At 40.6% G+C, this 12,601-nt stretch overlaps 1 protein-coding gene across 10 annotated transcripts in view; it reads right to left on the bottom strand.

Annotated features, from left to right (window-relative positions):
* MAP7 (microtubule associated protein 7) overlaps positions 1-12,601 on the bottom strand; it is a 193,194-nt gene that overhangs the window by 4,758 nt on the left and 175,835 nt on the right. For all 10 annotated transcript variants that reach the window (XM_056566634.1, XM_056566632.1, XM_056566631.1 and 7 more), the window contains 5 exons: positions 5,104-5,184; positions 3,321-3,371; positions 3,131-3,179; positions 2,134-2,269; positions 1,798-1,994 (listed from right to left, as the gene is read on the bottom strand). In XM_056566634.1, coding sequence (XP_056422609.1) covers positions 1,798-1,994; positions 2,134-2,269; positions 3,131-3,179; positions 3,321-3,371; positions 5,104-5,184 — 514 coding nt within the window. The remainder of the gene's footprint in view (positions 1-1,797; positions 1,995-2,133; positions 2,270-3,130; positions 3,180-3,320; positions 3,372-5,103; positions 5,185-12,601) is intronic.

The raw sequence follows: 12,601 nt of genomic DNA on the forward strand, positions 1-12,601 counted from the left end.
CAAATTTTTTGCAGGGCCCATGAAATTAATCACTATTGTTGCACATCACCTATTTAGACAGGGAAATGTGCAGCCAATAATGATACTATAAATGGCGGCACAACAGATCCAATCAGCCAAGAAGAGCATTTGCTTAATAATTGGCTTATTGCTGCCCTTAAGTGGCCGATTATCAGGAATCTGTGTTTCTAGGAACACTTATTTTCCCAATAATAGACCCATGTAAAAGGGGCTATAATAGTTAAGCCATATATATTCCTGAACACCTACAGGCGCATATCGCGCACAAAAATACCTCCAACAAGAGAGTAGATTTAATAATAATGACAATTCTTTATTAGTGTAAGAAAAGACAACATTTAAAAACATACATATGGAATCACACATGAACGGAAAAAATGCATGGATACTGGGATGAAAAAGTCCTGTAGTGTAAACAGCTCTCCTGGATGAAGTCCATCACGGCAAAACGCATCGGAAGTCTGGTGTGGAACTGGGGTGAGTCCTGTCTGCTGTATGTATCTGTAGCTACAATTCTATCTGTTACATCATTTCTCTTAGGCCACTGCTACTACTAAGCAAGCTCAATCCGGTTGCACTTTACTTTGATATTAGCTCACTGGCCTGTCCTGTGATCCATTTGGACTGGGTATTTTTACTCCTGTTCTTTTTAGGAGTTGTTCCCCTTTAAATCTGTGCTGTAGACACGACTCTACTCTTCATTCTTACTTATTCTCTGTGGCATGACTGAAATACAGACATACAGCTGTTTACACTACCAGGACTTTTTCATCCCAGAATCCATGCATTTTTTCCGTTCATGTGTGATTCCATATGTATGTTTTTAAATGTTGTCTTTTCATACACTAATAAAGAACAGTCATTATTATTAAATCTACTCTCTTGTTGGAGGTATTTTTGTGCCCCTTATGCGCCTGTAGGTGCTTATGTTTGTATTTATGTAGATACCTCTATTTTTTCTACTGATAATTTGAACCAACAATAGGGGCAAGGACTTTATAGGTTAATCATATATATTCCTGTCCAATTATCCTTCTCACTCTGAGTAGTACCTAAGTCCATAACCGTGCCACTGAATCGCTCTGATAAAGTCCTGTACACTCTGCACAGGACCATTGCAGCTAATCACTGGTATTAGCAATCATGGGCAAGAGGTAGTGCACATAACTGCAAAAAAAAAAAAAAAAAAAGGCCAATGACTAAGCCACAGTGAATCGTGCAGTGTTTTCACCGAGGCACTTCTACTGGGGACTCCAGAGCGGTGCACTGCTGCACTGGGATTATGGAAGTCTCTTAAATCCTATTACTATTTCAGAAAGAGCTGTCATATCAGAGGAGTCTGGTAGGTATCTTCCCTGCAATACTGAAATAATGTGTTTGGCTGAGTGAAATATGCATATTAATGTGTGAATCAGGGACAATCACTGTTGGTCAAGTAAGAGTTATGCCTATGGCCAACTTCACCATTCCAGTATATTATGACTGTTAATTTTTTTTTAAACAAAGCAGGGTTCCATCCAAAAGTCCCTAATATATAAAGATATTCACAGTTACTCTGACAGGATTGTGTCATAAATCATCGTTTCTCATTATCGTTACTAATGCGCCTTTTTCATACGTGACCCTTTGCATGTCGGAATTATCGCAACAAGCACACATATTTGGATGTACTTTTCTTCTGGTTGCTATGAATGCTTTGCTTCATCGTGGTTGGTTCTAGAAGAATAGTTAGATGCTGCTGAAACTACTAACACCAAGATAGCATTATTATTGTACCTGTTGTTTGTTGTGTTTGTACGTTATCAACTTCAAAAGCAATAAGTGGATTCAGAGGAGGAAGGTCCTGGATGCTGTTGCCATCATTCTTTAGAGAATCAAGTTTCATTGGTTTGGATCCAACTGGTAAATTTATAATTTCTTCAAAATTATTGTTCGGCGTACATAAACCATTTTCATTTGGTTGTTTCTCTGTGCTAAAAACCAGAAAGAGATACTATGTCAAATACACAAAAGTATTAAAAACATTAAATTCTACATTTACAACCAATATGTTATTATATATATTGTCAAGAGGATAAATGTCACATTATTAACAGCAAATCTATAATTTACCTGTCTACAGGTAAAGCTTGAGAAAAAGTTACAATCCTTGGAGAAGGGACAACTGGTTCTCCATTTTGTGGGGTTTCTGCATTGCTCTGGAGAAATACCGATGTTTGCTCCTCTTGTAAGGAAGTGGGTGTAATGGCTGGCAAGAAAATACATGCATTAATATATATTCCAAATGACCAAATTTACCTAGCATTTGTACATTGTGCAAGGCCACTATTCTACCTTACTTTCATGCTCTTTTCTTAAAAAAGAAAAAGCAGTCCAGTATATTTTTTTGCGTATACGGTGCAGCATAATAAAGTACAGGCTGTTGTGCATGCCTTATGCTTACCTGTTTTAGCTGATCTAGCAGGTATGTGTTGTCCCCCATTTTGCAGACTACATTTCCCATGATTTGGCTTTGCAGAGAGTGGTTGTATTTAAATGCAATAAGTGACATAGATAATCTGTTCCCTGACTTTAGAGTAATATGTTGTATATGATGCTGTATCATATCTGTCTTCTTTTCTGCATGTCAGCTTTTATACACAAAAGAGAGCAAGCTATAGAATCTGTACACTGAAGACACCGTGATAAGTTGTCTAGCTCTGCATCTTATCAGTGTATGGACTCATCTACTGTCACTCATCTCCTTGTCTCCTAGAGCTTATAAAAGATCTTCAGAAGCATAGAAGGGACATACAGATGAACAAGGAAGAGTGAGCTGAGTGGGGAGGAATCTGGGTTGCCAGGAGGGATCTGATCGGTAATGATGTAATCATCCAGTTCACAGGAAGTAAGGCGACACAGGACACCTCACTTCCTTTGACACATTAAGAACTGTATTTTTCTGGCTTTTATAGACTGGTGGTCACATGTCCAAGCATTGGTACTGGAATGTAAGGATGCAGCAGAGTTGGGAGAAAACAGATGGCTGGAATTATATGGACATAAAAAATTTACATAGTGTACCTTTGGGATATGTGATAACAAAATGTTTTGTAGAAATACTACATACCTGTGTCTTCCATTGGTTTAGGAATTTCTCCATTTTTCTGAACACTGGGCTGTTGAAATAAAAAAAAATTAAAATTTCCATAACAGTTTTAGAGAGCAACTTTTTATAGTTTTACACAAGGTCAATTTACATACAGTCCTTTGTGGCAGAAATGTATGATGTAGCAAACCATCACAGTTTATACTAATACCTTTTCCCCAGTTTCACTACGTCGTGTTCTCTTCATGATTTCTTCCAGCCTCTGCATTGAACAAAAATTGTGTAGAAGAAAGTTACTAGGAGGAAAAGTGAGTCTTGTAGATCTTTATAACCCAGCTGGTATCTTTACTAACCAGCAAATCCATTTCCTTCCTACTAAACCGAAAACCCAGACCATGAAAAAACAACAAATGGAAGCTCATGATATATTTACTTTTCTTGCTCCTGTTCTGTACTATATTACAATTTCAAAACATTAAAATTATAATATAAGAACAGTTTATTCTTCTCTAAGGAGGCAGCCATTTTTCTTTCCTCCCCTTTCCTCTTGTAATATTAACACATTTGAGTCAGGAAGTTTATATGGAGGGGTTTGGGCTCTATAATAGAGTAACGTCCAGCACCAAAAATAAAAGAATCTGCTTGTTAGTAAACTTGCCAATATAGACAGTTATAGGTGTTCCCTGCATGTAGTATAGCTTACTTATCAACAAGGGGATTGTCTTCCATTTTTGGTGCTGGACATTACTCTGTTACAGCGGTTATCGTTGGTGCCTTGCAGTCGCCTAGTCAGAGGACAACATTTAGGGGTTCACCAGGGTGGTGAGCTGGGAGTTGCATGAATTGTTTGGGTTCCATAATTTTAGTATGCCCAGTCAGAGCGCCTAATCTTGTTGGTAAGAATCCTCATAGTGGCCAGCAGTAGTAACAGTAATGCACATATAATGTCACCATTTCAGCTCTACATCAAAGAGGCAAAACTCCTGAAAGACAAATCTGTCTGACTATACGGAGCTATTCCCCCCTACCTACATCGCTGCATAATTAGGCAAATTTACCTTTCAGGAGCTTTAGGTAAAACCAATGAGGCAATCTGAAGACTAAAGCATGTAGTTAACTCACTGTTCTGATGGAGGTATCCTGTACTCTATGGTCTTCCTCCGGCATAAACAGCTGAATGGAGTGGCAGTGGATATGTCCAACCACCGTTTCATTCAGCCAAGGAGGACACAGGACCTCCATTCTAGTGATCGATAGGGTTCCCAATTGTCGGAGCCCCACTGATCAGACACTTCTCCCCTATGATGTGGGCAGGGGATAAGTGTGTTTCATGGATAGACCCCTTCAAAGCCTAGAGCCCTTTGCAGCTGGCCATAGAGGTTGTTTTGATTATTAGTATTAGTGATAACATGCAATCATAGCATTTAGCTATTAAACAACAAACTACATATACAGAAGTACCCATAAACAATATTTAAAAACATCTTTAAGTCAAAATTTTCCTTGAGATAATCCAGCAACAGATTTTGTGCAAGCAGGGACCTGTGGTTGTAATTACAAATCATTGCATTTTAGTGACAGCCAGCTCAATTCTAATTAAAAGCTTAAAACTAATGGAAAATCCCTTAAAGTACTACAACTAAAAAAATCCAACCTTTTTAGACAGACAACATTTAATGCCCCATTCACATCACATTTTGGCCACATAACACCAGTATACATCAGCAACCTGAGAAAAAATTTGTCGATACATTTTGCCTAATGGATTAAATGTAGTTTCAAATTGGCTATGTTCAGTTACTTTTCTAAATGTATACTGTTTATGTGCAGGTTCGGTTCCTTGGGAAGGCTGGAAATGCATTGTGGTATACATCAGAAAACCTTTTTGACAGGCTACTGACATATTTTGGCAGTATGTGCTCAAAACATCATGTGAATGAAATCTAACAAAGTTTAATAGCAAACACAAGCATATTGGATAAATAACTGGTTACCTTCTTCCTCTCTGAACGCTCCTGCTCCTCTTTTTGGAAATGTTTTTCTCGCTCTACCCTAATGCGGTCAGCTTCTTCCTTCTAGTTGATTAATGACAAAAGCCAATTTTTATTATTTAAGTCCTATGCCCATGGCAAGACAAATCACTAAACGTGAGGTTATGCTTTACCTTTCCCCTTGAGACAATGGTGAGCAATTTAGTAAACTTCTCATTAGATCAGGCTTGTTATAAAGGAAATCATATTGATAACACATAAATTAGACAGCTTTTAATATAGCACTGTATTAAAGGGGTACTCCAGTGGGAATTTTTTATATATATTTTTTTAAATCAACTGGTGGCAGAAAGTTAAACAGATTTGTAAATTAATTCTATTTAAAAATGTTAATCATTCCAGTACTTATCAACTGCTGTATACTACAGAGGAAGTGTTGGTGAAATTATATTTTGATATCCATGTTCTCTGTATATATATATATATATATATATATATATATACACATACATATGTAGTCTAACTTTAGATGGTGTTGGCTGGTTTTTATCTAGTTTCAGTTAACCATTATCTTAGTTCTGGCCAGTGCCCAGTGATGCTCAAACCTATCCAAATGACCTTAGTAAAATAATGAGGCTATTGTAGGAGAACAAGCTTTTGCTACAATAACAAAGAAGATGTAAAAGGAACATTGTGATTGGTAATAAAGTTATGCACCATGAGCCACCAGTGTTCCTTAGCCAATCAGCTCACACTCAGAGTGTTGCCATATAAAAAAGGGCTGTAATCTATTTTTGGATATGTTTTCTTCTGCGGAGCTGTTTTCCCTGCATGCAAGGGAACATCCACCTGTATCAATACATGTGCATTAAATCTGTCTGCTAATCAACACAGCTAGAGTTGACTGATCACAGGGAGAAATAGATCCTAACAAATGGTCCTTCGATTGCCGGAAACAAAGAGTGGACTTTGGGTCGAACGGTACCGATCAAAATACTCAGTGAGTATTGAGTCTAAGTCGCTGAGGTTTACTTATTTTCTGATTCTGCCGGCAATCGAAGGACCATTTGTTCATGGTCCTGTTGGTCTACTATCATTTTTGTCTCCGCAATCCTAAAACTGTTCCTCTGGTGTTTTATAGATCACTGAGAAATCCATGGGTTGTTAAAGATGGGGAATAGGTTGTGTAGGGTTGTGTACACTTGTCTGTGTTGCTGCTGCATTCCACCTGCTCCTCTAGACAAAGATAGAAAATTTAGAAATAGCAATGATCCCAAAAAAATTTTAAATACTGTGATAAGTGGGAGAAGTAGTTTGGGTTTAATAATAGATTGACTGTACAATAATGGCACGCTTATGTGTTAGGATTAAGGAATTGAGTCTAACAGAACAAAAGAAGCTTGGATATGGGGCACTGGCTGCTGCAGGGAAAGAACCGTACCCAAGTCAGATCTAAGAGGAGAAATAAATAAATAAAAAATGTCCCTAGTGGATAATAGAGATAGAAATATTGTTTTGTCCATCCCACTGAACAAAACCCAGTAACTTCTACTTCTGTGGCACCAGTCACCACCACACATCAAGGGAGGCAGAAACATCCTACTAAGAGAGATTGTTCCACCACCATCTGTAGTAACTCTGAGTCCCAATTATCGGATGATGAGAGCAGGAACTCGGACTAAAGTCCCTGTTCTCCTTGTATGAACCACACCCCGATAGAAACAGTGAGGGCCTACAGGTTATCCCCAGACATTTAGACAAAAAGACTTAAAAAAAAAAAAAAGTGTGAGAATAAATAAATAATAAATTAGGCCCCAATGTATTTGTAAAAGCAAAAAGGGGATAACACTACAGTTATGAAAGGCAAAGAAAAATGTAAAGGTGACTGCATGTTTAAGAGGATGAGAAACAGTATGTTACAGAAGGCACAGAGGAAGGTAGGATTAGACGAGGTGTGAGTGTTTATGTATGTGATACTATGGTACAACTATGGTACAAGAATGTAGATCAGAAAGGGTTAAGAAGCATGTAGAAGAGACCAAAAAGTTTGTTGGAACTGTAGAAAGTGTTAATACTTTGTTCAAGAATATACTGAAGGAGTCAGGGGAGGCCACAGGGGTTCCCTGGACCAATGAATAGTGTAATAATAATAGTAGTTTAATACTTTCCTTTTTAAAACTGTTAGTATAAATAAAAAGTGTTATAATGAATTGCTTCAAACTAGCTAAAAGATAAGGAAAATCCACATTTTATTAATTGAATTTTATGTGAATATATTTGCATAATTTTATCCTTTTATATTTTTGTGAATGTATGAAGAGCTCTTTGTGTATGTCCTGTTATTATGTTATCTTTTGTATACGATTCTTTGTGTTTGCAGTCTTTGTGTTATCCGTTGTTACAAAAGAAGAGAATGCTTGCAGATTGTATTGTGAATTCTATAATACAGCCCTCCCTATCTCCCCTCTGCCTGGAGTCTGTATGAATGTATGAGGTTGTGAAATCTGTAATGATATCTACTGTATATACAGCACTTGCTATATCTTACATGCTTCATTTTTAAGTTAGCATTGTATTTCCATGGTGATGGAAGACACAAAGTCAAACTTCTTTCTCCTATCTCTTATGTGAGATATGATATACATTTAAACTTTGTTGTATAAAAACATAGAATCTCAGATCCTGTTATACAATGTTTGTTGTGGCCCCTACTATATTTTATGTCCCAATATGGCATTCAGGGACTAGCCAATGCCCTAGCATTCCGAAAAGTAGGCTTGTCCTAAAGGTAGTTGTAATATAATTATTGTGTTGTCCTTCACAAATGTTGCCAAAAAAGGGGAGGGGCTTATATTTTATATGGACAAAGAACTGTTTAACCTAGCAGGAGAATTTGCGAATAGTTTAGTAAATTATGTGCAATGGATAGTGTTTTAATAAGTGACAAAAGACATAATTCATCGGATAAAAGGTAATCAATATTTGCAGTAATACATTTAGTAAATGCAAAATTTGCTGGATTAATGGGAATTCTGCAATATGCAAACCTGCTTATGTTATTTTCAAGGATATGTAACAGAGGGAGAATAGCAGCCCACATACCCAGCTGCAGCACTGAACTCCTGTTCATACGGGAACAATCAAGAGATACACTCTTAAGAATTAGGGGGTGTTTTAAAGGGGTAGTCCAGTGGTGAAAAACTTATCCCCTATCCTAAGGATAGGGGATAAGTTTGAGATCGCGGGGGGTCCGACCGCTGGGGCCCCCTGCGATCTCTCTGTACGGGGCCCCGGCTCTCCGCCGAGATAGCGGGTGTCGACCCCCGCACGAAGCGGCGGCCGACACGCCCCCTCAATACATCTCTATGGCAGAGCCGGAGATTGCCGAAGGCAGCGCTTCGGCTCTGCCATAGAGTTGTATTGAGGGGGCGTGTCGGCCGCCGCCTCGTGCGGAGGTCGACACGCCCCCTTCCCGCCGGCTGTCGGGGCTCCATACAGGAGATCTCGGGGGGCCCCAACGGTCGGACCCCCGCGATCTGCAACTTATCCCCTATCCTTAGGATAGGGGATAAGTTGCTCACCACTGAGTCACCACTGGACTACTCCTTTAAATCCAGATCTCTCATCTCAGGGCTGTAACCCTTGTCCCTACACTTTCTCTCTCTCTCTTTCTCGCTCGCTCTCTCTGTTTTTCTCATAGTTCTCCGTTAGAGCGCCATTCCTAGTTTTTGTTTTTCTTTGTTTGTTCTTGTGTTTGTTTTTTCAGTATAGCTTATCTCTTTGGATCACAGATACTGTTAAGTCACCTTTCTGTTTTGCATAACTTTGTCTTAAAAAATTGTAAGGCTCCCTAGAACATACTGTACTGTTTGTCAGTTTAAAAGTGCTATTTATAAAACATTGTTGTCCCATTGGGTTAAATGTAGATTCCATTCACTGACATGTAGCAGTGTTGGTGCTTTCAGGAATTCCAAACTCAGCACACAACAGTCCCCCACCCTGCCTACACCCCTTATCTTATGCTTAGAGAACACGTCCTTGAATGCAGCATCTAGAGGAGGGAGGAGGGGAGGTATTTTCAACAAACAAAGAACAAAGGATTTAGTATAATTAATGGCATCTGCCGATCACCTGACAGCAAACCAATCATGTCCAAGTCCGTTTCAATGATGCAGCAGTATTGATACATGGACCCATGTTTCAAGAGGGGGGAGGTATGGGGAACTAAGAGAACTGTATACCTGGCATACAGCTTGACTAACAACTAAAAAAAAGATTTACACAATCCACAGACCAATGAGAGGCAAATTTCTAACCCCAAAATACCCATTCCAACTCATCTGTATGGATTTTATGCATTGACCAAATAGGTAGAAGTATTTTCCTCAGGAAGTGCTGATGCCCTAACAGTATCTAAAGCTTTACTAAAAGACACGATTCCACAATTTGGGATTCCAGAAAAGATCTATAGTGATAATGGTCTACATTTTGTAAACCTAACTATAAAACACCTCATAGAAGTAATGGGTATAGGAGTAATAAATCACTGTGCACACCACCCCCAGCCAGCAGGGTTCATAGAAAGACATAATGGTATACTGAAAAGCAAACAGAGAAGCTATGGAAGAGACAGGGAAAAGTTGGATGTACTGTTTACCATGAGCTGTTCCGAGTATGCATATTACACCCACTAAAGATGGATTAAGCCCTTTTGAGATGATGTATGGTAGACCATATAACATACCTTTGTTACCAAATGAGACACATATTAAGGAGGCAGAGAGAACCTAAGTTGAATATATGCACAGACTGTTGGAGCAGAAACAAATTAACCAAGTCTGTTCCATTCAAGAAGGGCCCATAGAAGACTGGGTCCTCATAAAAGTGATCAAGAAGAAACACTGACATTCACCTAAGTAGAAGGGTCCCTACCAAGTCCTACTAACCTCCCTACAGCAGTAAGGATAGCTGAGAGGAATACCAGGATCCATCAGTCTCACTGTAAAAAGGTTCTGCAGGCAGAGCAGGGTGAGAAGACTGAGGGGACTGCAATAAGTCCGGCTACAAAGGGAGATTCTGCATAAGGCAGAAACTGTCTCAAACCGGTGAAGCTTCCAATACCCTACCCCTTGGAGCTCCTCAGCTAAATAGGATAATAGGGAGAATACTTTTGGTGGGTCTGGTGGGAATTCCAAGAATCCTCGGAAGGATAACCTCCAACCTTTACCATAAAAAAGGGCCTGATGAAGCGCGGACCAGCGTGACACGGACTGTTGCCCATAGTTCCCCCGAAGCAGACGTCTCATATGGAATTGATGAGAAAATGGTGACTATATGTGTGAGCTCTATCTTCTTCCTAGTCATGAACAGTGGGGTTCCTGCCAACAGCATGTTGAATTCTAGCATTCAATCTGCTGGTGGAATATAGTCATTGGGATATTGAGGAGATATGGCAAACAATATAATCAAAGGAGGGGTTAATGTTATGGAAACTAAACAGTTAATATCCTTAAAGTACAGAATTAGTTAGAAAATACCGTATTTATCGGCATATAACACGCACTTTTAAAACTTAAATTTAAGGCAAAAAGCCTGCCTGCGTGTTATACGCCGATAAATCTTCTGGTCACTGATTTAAAGCTGCCGCAGCAGCGGCTGCTTGTTAAGTATAAGCAGCATGGCCGCGGCAACTTTAATTCAGTGACCAGCGGCGGCTCCTCCCCGATCTGCTTTTAATTTTTCTTACCCCCCTCATCATTCCTCCTTTTCCCTGCTTTTCATGGTTTTTTATTTTCCTTACCTGGCTGCGCTTCAGCAGGCCAGGTCAGACGGGGGTCTTGCGGGCTGTGGTCAGTGAAGCAGATGAGTGATGTCCTCTCCCGGCTTCTCTGTGCGACATCAGTGACGTCACTTTTCATTTCCTGTAGTCGCCGCACTCTGAACTCTGACTAGCGGCGATTTCAGGAAATGAAAAGTGACGTCCCTGATCCCGCGCAGAGAAGCCGGGAGAGGGCATCACTCATCTGCTTCACTGACCGCAGCCCGCAAGACAGCCGAAGCGCAGCCAGGTAAGGAAAATAAAAAAAAAACTATGAAAAGCAGGGAAAAGGCGGAATGATGAGGGAGGAATAGCATAGGAGGAACATGATGGGGGGGATGATGAGACAGGGGGAAATGATGAGGGGGGAATGTTGGGGGGACATGATGAGACAGGGGGAAATGATGAGGGTGGAATGATTGGGGATATGATGAGACAGGGTGGGGGATGATGAGACAGGGGGGAATGATGGGGGACATGATGAGACAGGGTGGGGGATGACGAGATGGGGAAATGATGAGGGGGGAATGATGGGGGACATGATGAGACAGGGGGAAATGATGGTGGGGGGAGGCACTAAATGCTTAATGGCTGTATGGCTAGTGGTGGTCTATGACAGGGGGATATATTGAGACATGGGGGGGATGATGAGACATGGGGGTGGCAATGAGAGGGGTAAATGTGGCACAGGGAATGATAAAAGGGAAGGAATGATGTGGCACTGGAGGGGACAGGACCAAACTGAGGTGAAGAAGAAAACAAAGTTGGGGGGGATGATGTGGCATTTAGTCCAAGTCATTTATTTTACATTTTATTTTTTTTTCTTAAATTTCCCAGTTAAAATGGGGGTGCGTGTTATACGCCAATGGGTGTTATACGCCGATAAATACGGTAAGCTGAATTTGAATAAGGCCAAGAATTCAACCAAGCTGATAACAGTAGCTGAGCAGTTTCTGGGAGATTGGCCAAGGGCTAATATAGCATGCAGGTGTCCTCTGGTTAATTTCTATGTATAATTGTATAACCTGTGACCAGGGCCTGACAGGCCATCGGGCAAACTGGGCATTTGCCCAGTGGGCCGGGCCTTCTCCCTGCTTGCAGTGAATACATTGGAGCTGCAACTTGCAGTCACAGCTTTTAGTCGCACTGCACAGTAAAGGAGGAGGCACACCCCTTGTCAGTGAGCACAGAGCTGAGGGAGCCCACCCTGAGGAAGCAGCAGAGCTGGACATTGTGAGTTATCTAATCTATCTTCATGGAGGAAATCTTCTTGTAATCCTGGCCGGGGGCTGTGATTCACCATCAGCCCAGGACATGGATCTCCCTGTCTTCCCCTGTGTCCTTATCTAGAAGGTTTGTTTCCGCTGGTTTAACCCTTACATAGCATAACAGGGACAGCCAGGGAGTAGAGAAACTTACAGTATTATTTATATGACAGGAAGAATGTCCATTCTAAACCATGTTGTTAACCTCCCCAAGCCATGTTTTCCTCTGTACTTACTCCACCAGACCCCACTGTCTGTTCCTTACTCCATTGTACTCCACCAGACCCCTCTGTCCAACCCTGACCCCTCTGTATTTCACCAGAACCCTCTGTCCATCCCTGACCCGTTCTCCACCAGACCCCTCAGTGCCTTACCCCTCTGTACTCCACCAGACCCCTTTGTCCATATCTGACCCCTC

This window comes from Hyla sarda, chromosome 3 (genome assembly GCF_029499605.1).
Source record: "Hyla sarda isolate aHylSar1 chromosome 3, aHylSar1.hap1, whole genome shotgun sequence".
Taxonomy (NCBI): domain Eukaryota; kingdom Metazoa; phylum Chordata; class Amphibia; order Anura; family Hylidae; genus Hyla; species Hyla sarda.